The sequence below is a fragment of the Psittacula echo genome (assembly GCF_963264785.1).
Source record: "Psittacula echo genome assembly, chromosome: 7".
Lineage (NCBI taxonomy): Eukaryota > Metazoa > Chordata > Aves > Psittaciformes > Psittacidae > Psittacula > Psittacula echo.
The window spans coordinates 31,092,312-31,107,182 of NC_137740.1; the positions used below are offsets into that span (position 1 = coordinate 31,092,312).

Below are 14,871 nucleotides of genomic sequence, written 5' to 3' on the forward strand. Positions count from 1 at the left end.
GGAGTATACAGACAGGGCACACCAAGACTGCTTAGGGCTGGCTACAGGTAGGAAGTTTTCCGTTTTCTCTACAAGATTTTTCTTCTTCTGTTTCTCTCCCATCTTATACTTGACATAAAACTAAGCCTGAATAACCAGCACCTTTAAACAAACACTCTCTTCTAACAGCAGGGAAATAACACTAGTGCAACCTGAACTCCACAAAGGTTGCCAAAATGGTGTACTGCACTTAGAAATCTGTCCTAATCATATCACCTCTACATTGCAAGTAATATTACAATCAAGGCACTCTCCTCCCAGAATGCTGGTTTCTGGCCACAGTTCATCTACAGTATTTTCCAAGACAGGACAGCGTCACTTGTTAGTGTGGAGAACTCCTACAAATGTTCTCTAACAGCTTTATTGTTACATGACAGAAATTAACTGACAGTTAATTGATGCTCTACAGATGCTGAAACAAGAAACAAAGTTTCAAATTAGCAACAGCAGAAGTGCAGAATTAAGGAACAAGTATCAGCATCTGGCCAGTAATGAAAGACTTGATCACAGTTTCCATTTTACACTAATGCCTCAGCCCTTTCATCTACCATTTTTTAGGTAACACATGAAATAAAAAGTACCACCAGCTCTGGCATCTTTCAATCAAATTAGGGAAGTTTCAGAAGAGAAGAAATTTATAAACTTCTACTTCTAGCAGAGGTCAAAATGACAGCAAGAGAAACACAGTCGAATTAGATTTCAAAATAACGATATAAGCAATCAAACATGGAAAACAGATGAACAGGAAGCCACTGCAGGGAGCAGAGGTTATGCTGCATACTCAAAGCAACTGCTAAATGCTACAGACTTCAACAAACATTAGCATTTTTTCACCTTCAATGAACCCTACAAATGGCACACAATTAACTCAAGAGTTCACAATACCCTGCCTCAGAGGCATGTTCATCAATTCTTTCCCAAATAAAGATGAAGGAACAGCGACTGCTTTCACAAAAGCAGAGTGAGGATGACAAAATAAACAACTGCAAGTAACAGGAGTTCTCCAAAGCACCCATACACGTATCTGCACTTTGCCACAAGCACTCTGAATTTCTGTGCAACCTGTAGGACTCATTCACACACCAGCATGAGAAGACTGCATACAAAGCTGATTTAGACAACATATTCTCAGTTCCTCACAGTCAATAATTCAGAAAAGGTAAAGAAAAATAATTTATCTCTCTCTAAAAAATTAGCGTGCACATGGATTAAGACCTCAAAGGATTCCAGTTACTAGTAATGTACTTTTCTAACTTTGTATTACAGTTCACATGTTTATCCATGCTCCGGTTACCTCATATAGTAGCCCATATAATCAAGCCATGTCCATATTACTATATAGATCTTTAATAGAAGGATTAAATGCAGGGTATTTTTTCAAACTCAGCATTATACCTACCATTTCTGTAGCAAGACAGTTCTAAATGAGTGTGAAATGAGAACTGTATGGCTGCAGGTTTTAGTGAAAATGTTTTGTAACAGTCACTAGCATAGATCTACTGGCTACACGCTGGTGGAGGGCACTGTATTACAAACTGTGGATCTGTCTCAGGAGTTTCACACCAGTTTCTGAGACGAGGTTTCAAAAGTCTCTTCAAAGTCTTGGAAGCTCTTTTAGACCTTCCCAAATAGAAAAATAAAACTACCTGTGGGAATCATTCGACAAAGTTTTATCCCCATGCAGATAAAGACGAAGTCCTCCCAAGTCACAGTAGAGAACATGCCGTTTCCATAGTGATGACAAGTCTTTCTTCAAGAAAAGAACACACTAGTCTCCTATGAAACTGATCTAATGAAAGCTCCAAAGGGAAAAAGAGTTTTCTTGTTTTCTCCAAAGGGAAAAGAAAAGTAACAGTCTCCTGAAAAAGCCATGATAGGATCTTGCTCTCCTTCTATCCAAAGAGATGGTTATCATACAGTTAAGTACCTTCAAAATGGTGTAAGAAGCACAAAGCTCAAGTGAAGAACTGCACAAGAATTGAATGCAATTCAATTTTGCCTGTAACAAAGTCGTAAGAGAAACTTTTCTGTTTCTGATATAACTCTCCCTCTCTGAGGAAGGAGAAGATCTCAGACAGCAATTAACTGTCCAAGCTTTGAAGTTCGCCCTACTGTGGTATCAAGCAGCAGTTCAGGCAGAAGGGAAGGGTCTTGAAACCAAAGTGGTCTTGACCAGACAGGAAAAAAGCATGAGCAGCATCCTGTACAGTTTAGCTTCCTTCTAATCATACAGACTTCCAATGTTCTTAAAAATTTATACCTTTGTTCCTTCCCCTCAAAGATTCTGGCCCTGAGACTGAACTTTTATTTGTATAAAAAAAGTATTAGCTAAGGAGTTCCTCAGACCCTGACTACAATGTCAAGGACACTGGATCACTACTCACACGTATATCAGCCTAAAATTGTCTGCCCATGCATGCAGCCATTAGGGCCTGGCTGCTTGCCAACTTGAAAAGAGGCAAAAAAGAGTGGACAAGTATACCCAGATTCTGAAGCCCTCATCACATGGAATATTTAGGTTGCTTGGCTTTTCTAGAAGCAGCTATCACTTTTAGGAAGGACAATGCTGGATGTGTCTAAAGGCATTTTTATTTAGGGGCATCTGCTATTTATAATCACTGGTCTGCACTACTGTAAGAGGCTGGTGACAGTCATAACCTTTCCACAAGTTTTGGCATCACATCCTTCATATTAAAGAGGTTGAAACTGGAATACACTAGGCATTCTACTGCATTTAAACTTGTCTGAATCCTCTTCAAGAACTATGTGTGGTACTAGATCAAAGGATCTGTTATCACCCTGATACCCTGAAAGTGTTCTAAGGTTTTAAAAAAAAAAAAACAAAACCAAAACCAAAAAAAACAACCAAACCAAAAAGCCAGAAAACCCCCCCCAAACAAACCCAAACAAATGAAAAACCCACAAAAAAAACCCCAAAACAAAAAACCAGAACTTCCTCTGACCCTTGCATCAAAACCAGGATCTACTACTGACATGCACACAGCGTAATTCAAGACCAGAGATTCCTGAAATAGAAGGCAACCAAGGATTTCTTGAAGTGTTAACACCAGAGACTCAGGTGTTGGTGACACCTATGGAGTTGGTAATTCGGGATAAAAACCCTCAAAAACTGTTCTGACAATGCCCTGGTGACTACTGCCTCCTACATGGATCACTGTTTTGGTTTAAACACCAGGAACATTTTAAGGCACTTGTGAGATTTAAAGCACATCAGATAAGAGTCATACAAATGGAATTAACTTGGAGCAAAACAGTATTATATTGGCAAAGCCAGCATTAAATTGCCAAAACGAAAAGGGTTAGAAGCAGCAGATAGAGGCTTTAACACATTTGTCTAGGTCAGAGGAGCAGACAACACACAGCAACACACGCATGAACTAGAAAGGGAGGTAGTAGAGAACCAACAAGAACAGCATACACATCTGAAGGCTGGGGGGGGAAGGGAATGAAAAAAAACATCTGCAATCAAAGTAGCAGCAATACTTCCCCCAGGTTGACTGAGATGTACAGCGCAGCTGCTACAGAATTTGTGCAACAGCACATGGAGTGATTAGGACAGTACACATCATTGCAGTGTGACCCCCGTAAGAAGACTTGTATTTCAAATACACATAATACAAGCTGCCATACTGTGAACATCTATATAGACACTCAGACAATTAATAGCTATTTCCAGTTCTTAATTCACAAATACACCTCTCACCACTTAAAGCAGATATAGAGCAAACCGTTCACCAGATTCATAGAAAGTTTCTCCCTTACCTCTCCATAGATTCTGAAAGTACCAGTATTCTCCTCAAGTTCAATGGCAGTAACTCCTGGAACCTTTCTGGCTTGTTGTATGTTACTGCCATGCGTTCCTATAGCAAGTCCCATTAAATCTTCTCTCACTACAAACTCCTCATGAAATGCTGCAGCAAGCTGCTTTGTGCACTGAACGGAAAACAAAGTAAGATTCATCCACATGCACTCCATGTGACATACAGTTGTGTGCTCAGTTTCAAGTAACAAGAATTACAAGCTATGGCTTACTTCTAAGTGTTTTGTAGCTTCTTCATTTCTCGACATGAGCATAAGTTTGGTACGAATGCTGCGCAAATGCATGTCACTCAGTATATTCACTCTCTTCACTGTTGCTTCACTGGCAGACTACAGAAGAAGAAAGAGCATTAAGTTTCATTTTTTAAGTAAGTTCACATTTAGAGGATAAATCAGGAATCAGTTTAAACTAAATCATACACATGATCTAAATTTCCAGCACTTACGTGGACATTATTCTTCCTCAAAACAAATCACAAGAAACTCAGCACCATCTCCGCAAACCAACAATTTCCTGTTCTCACTCACGGCATGTTTTATTCTGAAGATTTTGCTGCTGGATATACATGGTGACTCTTTCCCTTTGATGATCCCCCAAAAAATTAAATACTCTACTATATATATGTTACTTGCTGTCTGAATGACACAGCTAAAAGGATAAGCAAGGAAAACCTTAAGAGTGCAAGGTTCAAATGGATAAGATTAAGTAAACAGAACTCTGAAGAGAAATTAATGCTGGAAAAATTCTACGTAGTAAGAGAAAACCATCACAGAAGCATCTAAGTGAACAAATCTTTAAAGGCTATGCTAAACTGGTGCAGTTCTTCACATGAAAACCCAGCTGCAGGTGGAAGTGCACAGGATAATACAGTACAGGGGGAAAGCTACTGCTCCAGAGCAAAGGAAAGTAGCGTTAGCTTTGAGCCACCTCCACAAATCAGTGAAACGTCACTCAGTCATAAAAACGAGACTGAAAGCTGCTTCTAAATTTAGGTTGTAAGCAATGCAGTATTTGTAGCTCTTCCAAAAGGCCTACCCCCAAAGACTAAATGTAGACGTACCTACTTAGACTTCTCACAATTTACATAACTTGACAAGCTAAACCTTTTTCCATATGGACACACAGCTGGCTATATATGTCCCATAAATGAAAATTCATGCAACATTTACACATAAATAATAACTTACCAGTATTATTAGTTGAGCAGTTTCACCATGATAAAAAATTCGACATGCTCCCACAGCTTTCTTGAAATCTTTATGTGCATTTTCATTAGCACACCTAAGGAGACAAAATAATTGTTACTTCGATAAGCTGCATCTAAACAGAAGGTGTACTATTAAAAATGTTTCTTCAGACTTCAGAAACTGGAAAATTCCCATGCTCCTTAACATGGTTGCAGAGGTTATTTCTCTGTGAACTGTATGCCAGTGTGGTTATTTGGCAAGTCTCAGTACCAGAGGCTCCCTGTGAGCATATCACCTGTACAAGCCTAAAGCAAGACCTGAAGCTCCCATCTCAGAACTTGCTTTTTGTCCTCACCCCAAGGGCTCAGATTCCAGCCAGTAGTTTCTGAACCAGCTACTGCAGTGTCACAGCCACCCTCAAGTTTCTCATGGACCTGTACACTGGTCTCAAACATAAGCCAAGCAGGGTTCCTCCCCCGCAAATACAACAAATGTCTTATTAAAAGGTGCAGAGCTACTCACGCATCTCGCAGATCTTCAGGAACATCCACTGTGCACTTGAAAAATGTGTTCTTTTTGACAGTTTTATTTTGATTCACAGGTCGGAGTCGTTCATAAGTGACAATTTCATTGTAAGTGGCATCACAAGCAGCATATTCAATGACATAAAACTATGGAAGAATATAATTTTTAATTTTAACTTAAATAAGGAGCAACAAAGACACAATAACATTACCAGCATCGCCAAGAAAGTACGAGACAAATATATAGACTAAAACATAAATCTGAGTTGACGCAATACTACAGTTCTACACAAATGAACCTGGATATACTTCAGTACCCATTTGATACCTCAGTGAGAACAGGGCACCATATCAATGTAATTTCAGTCCCCAACAAAAGCATCTTTGATTGATTTGCCTCATGCCCATTCCTCTTCAAATTCATAATTTAGTCCAGTTCAAGTTCCAAAGTTCAAAGTATTTGCTAGAGCTCTAATTCTAAAAAAATACCTAACAGAAAAACAAATTTAACTCGTTCTTCACAGAAATATCTGCTCTACAAATAGTTCAAACAAAACCCCAAAAAACCTCCAAAAACCGTAAAACAAAACTCCCCAAAAAACAAAACAAAAAAAAGAACCTCACAAAAAAAACCCCAAAACAAAACAACCCCCAAAAGCACCACGAGAAACCCCAATACACTGATACAATGGACAAACTACCTGCTAATCATGTAAGATCAAAAGGAAAATAAAACCTCAATGTTTTTGATACACACTATCCTAAACTGAGGAAGGCAAAAGAATTAAGAAGATTTAACAGGCACCAATAATCTACTCCTACATTTCCACTTAACACACACAAGCATAAAAGAAGCTTGTGTGCACAGTATCCCCGAAGCTCAGCTTTGTATTAGGGATGCAGCCTTGTCCTATCCTCCCCTCCAGCTATATGCAATTTAGGAGTGCAGCAGTACTTTCTCCTCTTCCTCCCTGAAAACTGGGATCTAATTTTGTTAACACATTTAATTTACTCAAGTATCAGGAAAAAGTAAATCACTAAGGTCATGACATACCTTCCCACCTGCTATTCTCCAATTTTAAGTTCAAGTTTAGCTTAGGTATAGAATCATAGAATCACAATGGTTTGGATTAGGAAAGGACCTTAAGATCATCCAGTTCTAACCCCCCTGCCGCGGGCAGGGACACCTCACACTAGACTACGTCGCCCAATGCTCTGTCCATCCTGGCCCTGAACACTGCCAGGGATGAAGCATTTATCACTTACTTCTTCGGGCAACCTGTTCCAGTGCCTTACCACCCTCACAGTAAAGAACTTGTATCTATTCCTTACATCTAATCTGAACTTTTGTTGTTTAAGTCCATTACCCCTTGTCCTATCGTTACAGTCGCTGATGAAGAGTACCTCCCCAGCATCCTTGAAGGCCCCAGATATTGGAAGGCTGCTATGAGGTCTCCACAAAGCTTCTCTTCTCCAGGCTGAACAGCCCCAATTATCATCCTGATCATATAAAGCTGCTTTGAAACTTATCACAAAACAAGTAATAATAATGAAAAATAAATACTAAACAGACTAAATTTAAGAGAACCACCAATATATGCTTAAAAAGATTAACTGCTATAGTTAAAGATAATTCTGATTATCAGAACAATCACAAAGCTAACAATAATTGGACATATGGGTTATTTGTGAGTTTCACATTTGAGGGGAAAAATAAGAGTATTTTTTCCCAATGAACCATGTTAAAGACTGTACAAAGAAGCCAAAATTGAACTGTGAGTGGCTTTTGTGGGGGACAATCCCATAAAACAGGTAATTTGGCTTACTAATCTATTACAGAAAAAGCATCGAAAGACAGCATCTTTCCTACTATTAAGTTAAATACTCTTGCTGTCATTTAAAAAAGTAAAGCTTTAATAAGACTATGAGACACTGCCGTAGCTCTATTTAAGTGTCTGAATCTACAAGTTACTTTGCAGCTGCAACTAACAGTCAACAGGAAAATTTAGACTTTGACCTATGTATAAAGCAAACCAATTAACCACTGTCTTTCTGCTACACTCAGTAGAAACACACAAAAAAGAATCCACAGCAACACACAGATAGCTACAGTATGCTTAATTTATAAAGTTCAAAAATACTTCAACCACAGGTGAAATGCAATGCTTTACTTAATTTTTAGCACCAAGTTCAAGTCACAAAGTAGGTTTGTTAGAAGCCCTGTTCTTCTGCATGCGTACAGTCCCCCAAGCAATTGAACTACTAATTATGGAAGCGACTTGCTCAGCTATAAAAACACAACCCCTCAGCTGTGTAACGCAGCATGGGTCACTGCAAAGTGACCTCAGGTTACAACTCTGTTTTGTCACAGTTTTGTACTTGTAGTACTTCCATCATAGTTCTTCCACCACAAAACCCTTTCATATTTACTGTATTTAACACAACAGCATGAAATCAGTAGGTTTTAAAATAATTTACCTCTCCTTTCATCATTCGAACTTTTGCCAGCCACCAGCCACAGGGCTCTTGGTCATTTGCTCGAGAGTAAACCTGAAAACGAAAACAGTAAGAAACATTGAAAGCACATACACAATTCACCTTGCCAGCACAAACAATGAAGAATGAACACTGCAACTTGTTCAATTTTCATTAAAACAGCACGGTATTCTCCATAAAAGTAACTTTTGTATTAATTACCCAGACACGTGCTTCTTGCATAGCTTTTTATTATTCTGCACTATGAGGAGGATTGTGACAGATTTCATTTGCATACATTACTGGCAATTCAACAGAAATTTCTAGAGGAAACCTTGGCTCAACACTTATTCTGGAGTACTTTCCTCACTAAATCCAAACATCGTTTTCACACTGAAGGTTCATGCATAAAAGTAACTCAACAATCAAGACTTTTGTTTTGTCCTTGGCTTGCTTGATATATCTAGGGCTACTGAAACGAACTAAGTTACCATATGACTACATATTCAATTTTTAACAAGCTCTACCAAGTTAATGCAAGACCAGATATAGAACAGATGACTTCTGAAACTTTCCTCACCTTCTCTAAGTTTAATTTTCTCCTATAGACTTCTAACAGGCCAAAGTAATTTGCAAGCAGACTAAATAAGAAACTTTGCAGAAGCAAGGAGATAGAAAGTAATCCTTTACATTTAAACTCTCACAAGGACAACCAATAGCAGGTACTTCAAATAACAAAAAAAACCCAGCACCTTTACTACACTGTTGAAGAAATAACTAGCCAGTACCTATAAAGGAATCCTAAATAAGCCCATTACTTTGATTTTAAGAACAAGTAAAATAAAAAGCAGAACTTACATTAATTACTAAAGATACTACACTGACAGACTAATAAAACCATTACTGGAGACACGCTCCACTTTAAATCTTCACTTTGGTAACGTACTTAAAATTGCCATCACCACTTTAATGGACAATTACCTATCAGGAGAGCTCATTAGGACAAACTCACCTCCACTTCATCTCCTTCACCAATTTCTTTCTTGATATCAGGGGGTGGTGGTAATCTGACTTCATTAAAGGGTACCTGGCGCTCTGGTTGCCAACTGGAAGTTGAAGAAGAGACACTACACATTATTTCTTGATTTTTTCTGTCATTTTCTCAGTTTTGTTTTAGAACTCCGAGTTTAGTTAAAACTCACACTATCCATATAATCAAGTCTGTTTCCTCATATGCAAGCTTTATACACAAAGAAACAATTCTGTCAACAAAAATAATATCTGGGAAGTTATTTACTGACAAAATTTTTAAATTGACTGAAAACTCTTAACTTGACTGGATTCACTAAATGGCTTTCATAAAACCTCAGTAAAAAGATTGCTAGATGATGTACTTACATGTCTACTGTTCAAATCGTAACGCCTTTATGCAGACATAAGCTTATCTTCGCAGGGCAAAGGGGTTCATCCATTTTCCACAGGTCATAAGGGTATCTTTGCATGGGGTTCATCCAATTCTTTACCTCATACTTAACATTTCAACTGCTTACCATGAATGTAACTTCTTCTCAGTGAGGGTGACGGAACACTGGAACAGGCTGCCCAGGGGGGTTGTGGAGTCTCCTTCTCTGGAGACATTCAAAACCCGCCTGGATGCTTTCCTGTGTAACCTTATCTAGGTATTCCTGCTCTGGCAGGGGGATTGGACTAGATGATCTTTTGAGGTCCCTTCCAATCTCTAACATACTGTGATACTGTAATGTTTTAAGTGTATCATGAAAATCTGACTCTGATTGTTAACAAAATTTTAAATTTCTACCCACAAATTTGCATTTTTTTGTATTGAGGCATCTGGCATCCAGATGCAGTTAAAAACATATCTTTATATCTGCTTATCAGCAAGAAGTATTACTAGGCATATAAAACTTAAATTTTACCTTCCTGCACCTGAAGGCTATTTCTTTTACTGTAGCTAGCTCTACAAAGCATTTTACTTGTAGAAGGGTGTATTTTAGGCACATTTTACAAAGACTACTGGAGCAATTCACATCCTCTGTGTTCTCCTGTAATTCCTTTTCCTTCTATTCTGTAAATGTCACAGGACACCATCAGCTGTTCCTCACTTCTTAAGTCAGAAACCCATCAAAGACTCTACACAGGTTAAAATAAAACCAGGGGAAAAAACACCCCTCAAAGAAACATACTAATTTAGAGTATCTGAGGGACTTTGACAGTATCTATTAAAGCATTTCGATGTCCACCATTTATGCCCATCTTGAAGTTCACATCAGGTACAGACAGTATCCAGAACCAACTTGAAATAAGGACTACTGCAAGTAATTGGTCTTGCTTACTTCCAATATACATGCAGACACAGCAGCCTACATTACTGGAACAAGTCTCAGTGTTAAGAGTAAAGGGTGTTTCTCGACAAGATGTATACATTTGTATTTCCTCTGAAAAGACAGCTTATGCTCAAGTACCTCACTTAATAAAAATGTGAGGTATCCATATAGCTTTGCTCTAGCCATTATTATACACTATTTTTCTTTTAACTATAGCGCAACTCTGAAAAACAAGAAAAACCCATTAAGATTATGGATAGCTTTTGTTGAAGCTGGAAGGTATTTTGGCCATAAAATGTTATTTAAATCTCATTCTATTTCTCAGAAATGGTGAATGTGGCTGGCAAAAATCACTTGCAATTCAGTTGCCCTTGTTGCAACAGTAATGGTCAAACCTCAGTGTTTGGCCCTTTTTTCCCCTCTTCCTGCATTTGTGAAGTTATTACTCTCATAGATGCAAAGGCAATTAGTAAGACTTGACAAAATGCATTCCTTCAATTATTCAATTATATTTACATAACTGAAGTTATGTAAAACTTCAGTTTAGAAACAGAGTTAGCATAATGATCATAACTGAACAACAGGATCAAAAATGTTGCAACCTCAAATGAGCTGCTTAAAATTCTCTTGAGAATTTCAACTGTGGCTTGTAGTTAAAGATGGTGCAAATGGGAGTGTAAAAAAGTTATGAACTGCCCACAATGAGATTGAAAAGACTTTGTACCTTCAAAAAAATCTGCTTTAAGTTGTAGTAGGCCGAATTTGGTTCCATCTCTAATTATCTAAAGGAACTGCATCCACTACAAGTAGATGAATAATGACTTACCCCTATCAGTTGCAAGATGTTTTGGTATTTTTTAATAAAATGGTGGAAAAGTGGACAAAAGGCTTAGTTCTCCAAATATGAGGAGCCAAAGTTTTGATGACTAAAAAGACCAAAACTGGAGTGTCTCACTGCTGAAATGCAAAACAAGATGTTCTAAGAAATGACTTCTAACTGGCTAAAAATTACCTACTAAGAGGATCTGACAGAACTTACACCTAACGGATTATCCGGCATAAAACTGGCATATCTGGCATAAATCACACAAAAAGGGAACTGCTTGCTTCTTACAAGAGAGAAGTCCTCTTTCAATATGTCTGCTTCAAACTCCCATGGGCCTATATGAAATTGCACCTCAAGATCCAATTTTCTGTTTTACACTGTAACAGAAGTTTCCAGTTCCTGAGGCTTCTGCACTCCTTTTCACCTGCCTACCTGCAAAAAATGTCTCTTAAAAGAACCTCTGAGCAGATGTCCTTGATCAAATACTGCTATGGCCACAGACACTATCAGTCTGTGCTAGTACATCAACTTTGGCAACATTACAATAGTTGTAACTAAAGACTGGTTAACAAGAGAAGAAAATGCAAACAGACCATTTAGATCGCCTTTAGCAGAGCTGATGTTTCAACTTGGTTAGTGCTGATCACTATCTAACAGAATGATGCAATAAGGATACAACACTTCACCAGCTTCAGTTCTACTAAAGCCTTAATGAATTTAACTTGGTAAACATAATAATTTTTCAGATTTACATCACAGATTAATTTTACTAGAAACGTACACACACTTCGTGGTAAGACATATTTTTGGTCAAAACACTATGTATGTTGTAGCTCACTGTTTTTGAAACATGCCTGCTTCTGCAAAAGCATGTTTTGCATGCAAAACACGTGGATAACTAAACCCTAGAAACATGTGTGCCAACAATTAAGATCCCTGCTGTGAACCATAGGCACTTCTTTTAGCTTACTTGGTTTCTGATGTGAAAGTATATACTTTGAAGGCAAAGAGTTTTCTACCTTGAAGAAAAACTATATGGATTTGAATATAAAACTGAAGACCTGTCATATCTCTTCAGGCCACATGGATGGGATGAAAGAACCAATTTGTTTTTTCAGTTGGGTTTTGGGGTGGGGGTACAAAAACCTAAGAGACAGTAATAACAAACTTCCATAACAACCTCAGTTAAGTGTTAGCACAGATTATGGCTGCCAACTCATTCTCTGTTTTTCATTAAAGAAAGGCTAGAAAACACAGGTTAGAAAGAAACAAAGGCTGGATTTACAAGGTAAACCCTAGGACTACTTCCCCCCTCCTGGGACTTACTTTTATACACATGCATGTGTGTATATATATACACACACACACACATACATATATATACACCCACCCCCTAGGATTATATATTCAGGATTATAAAATACTGTTTATAAATACACACACTCCCTAGTATTACCTTTATTACCCAGCAATCTTTCTTGAAGAAGGGGTGAAAGACTAACCTACAAGTTGGCACTAGCAGAGTTTTGTAATGATTTTTCACATCAAAAGCTGACACATTTTTAGGATCTCCACCTAGCAACTGAAAGGGAACAGGAAAGAGGATGTAGCTCCTGAAATAATCTTCCAGGTAATCCATGGTGTTATCAGTCTGAACACTGAACAACAGGTATTCATTCATACTTTACCAGACCATGGATTATCTTTGGCTTGCCACTACAAGTTCCTAGTAGGACTGCTGTGATTATATATTAAATGAAGAGGGCCTCACAGATAATTCTTTCTCCAGATTTGCACTCATTTCCCACAAAAAAAAAAAAAAAAAATCTGATCTTTAGACTATATATGCACATGTATTAGTCAAAAAGAAAAAGCAATCACTGTCAGGATACTTCTATCTATTTCTCTCTAGTTGAGAACACTGATCAGTATTCCTCAGATCAGACATGTAGAGAACTGTTTATTTAACAGAAGTATTTTGGTATGTTGCACCTTTTTCTGCTCTAGCGTAACAGTATCAGGTCTCTGCCACCTGACTATTATTTTAATTAAATTTCGCTGTCACATACACAGGTATCAGTAATAATACCAGAAAATGTAAAGGACTGAGTAACTGATGAGCTGAATTCTTAGACAGTGATTCAAGAAGAGAGTTCATGGAGACTGTGAGCTATAATAGTGAATAGTGAGTCTGTACAACTGTACCTTTCTCATGAAATCTACTTCCTCTTGATGTCAAAACCAAAAAAACACATCAAAGCCAGAAAACCAAAATAAAAACCTAACACTCAGATGATTTTTCTTAATACTTACTTGTTTTCAAATACCACTGTGAGTGAGTCCTCATGAACATCTTTGATAAATCCCTAAAACAAAAAAAGTTTTGTTATAAGAATGCATGTGCATTTAAGACAAGGCAGCAATTTCAATACAGCCTGAAACTAAGCCAAACAGCAGACCACCATTAATGCTATGGTTCCAATCCAGCAAAGTTCCAAGACACAAAGCCACTGTTCACATAAGGCTGCTGATATTCTTCGCTGGCTATTCGAAGAAATACACAGGGATGCTGTGAATTTCTTAGCACACAGGGATTTTTTCAATGACTGCTCAAATCAAGCCAGCACATTTACAACTGAAAAAAATCACTATCAGAAGTTATAATTTTATCTACAGGTGTGCACAACTGTTTTATAGGAACAAAATGAGAGATCTAGGCACAGGGCCATTAGTACAACTCACCATACAATGTGAAATAGCTGTGCATAGCACTATTCGTTTTATAGGTGTTCTTAACACAAAACTTAATCCCAAAAACCTCTGGTTCCTTCAGAACAGTATGACAGCAAGTTTGGATAAAATATGGCAATACAGGCTGCCACAGAGCCAATTATGGTATCATCTGAAGTATCAAACTGGGGACTGTATGAGGACAAATACCTGTAGGACCTCACAGGAAAACAAGAATACAGTATTTCATGGGGGTTTTTGTGTCACATTATTATGATCTCAGGAACAACTGATGTGAAATCCCACTTTTCTTCCTTTCTCCTGAAAAACAAAGGTCTTCTTTGGGGGCTCTGCTTGCTGTCAAAAAACTAAAGACAAATAATCTGATAGATAGAGTTGTACTTAAGTGTCGATACAGAAATTAACTTCCTGCATCTCTTGGTTAAGGAAGGCAGGCATGTTGCAAAAAAATACAGATAAAGAGACATGAAAGATCTTTCAAACTACTCTCTCCCCCTTTTGCTACTGCCTGGTCTTTGCCCAAGGAGAAGTCAAGGAAGACCCTGCAGTTTTAAAGGAGTAAGGGAGTTGCATAGCTACGTTAAGAGAAGTTCCAAGAAATCTGCTGAATGGATTATATCTGCTTAAGGAACTGCCAGCTGAGGACAAAGAATATATCTACTGTGCAAGGAGCAGCCAGGCCACAGAGGTATCATATGTCAACTCAGAGAGAGAGAAATTTTGACACAAGAGATCCCTCAATGTAACTATGGTCAGTAAAGGACCCCATACTGACAGCTGGTTGCAAAGGGCCTATATAAACAAATCTCCTTCTACCTCAACTCGTACTCAGGAAATCCTGTGAAGGCATTTGCTCAAACCCTGCTTTTCTCCTCCCTGAGGT

General features: G+C 38.1%; 1 protein-coding gene across 5 annotated transcripts in view; it reads right to left on the minus strand.

Moving 5' to 3' along the window:
* FXR1 (FMR1 autosomal homolog 1) overlaps positions 1-14,871 on the minus strand; it is a 43,269-nt gene that overhangs the window by 14,476 nt on the left and 13,922 nt on the right. For all 5 annotated transcript variants that reach the window (XM_080622759.1, XM_080622761.1, XM_080622758.1 and 2 more), the window contains 7 exons: positions 13,551-13,603; positions 9,079-9,172; positions 8,070-8,141; positions 5,590-5,738; positions 5,068-5,161; positions 4,093-4,209; positions 3,823-3,993 (listed from right to left, as the gene is read on the minus strand). In XM_080622759.1, coding sequence (XP_080478885.1) covers positions 3,823-3,993; positions 4,093-4,209; positions 5,068-5,161; positions 5,590-5,738; positions 8,070-8,141; positions 9,079-9,172; positions 13,551-13,603 — 750 coding nt within the window. The remainder of the gene's footprint in view (positions 1-3,822; positions 3,994-4,092; positions 4,210-5,067; positions 5,162-5,589; positions 5,739-8,069; positions 8,142-9,078; positions 9,173-13,550; positions 13,604-14,871) is intronic.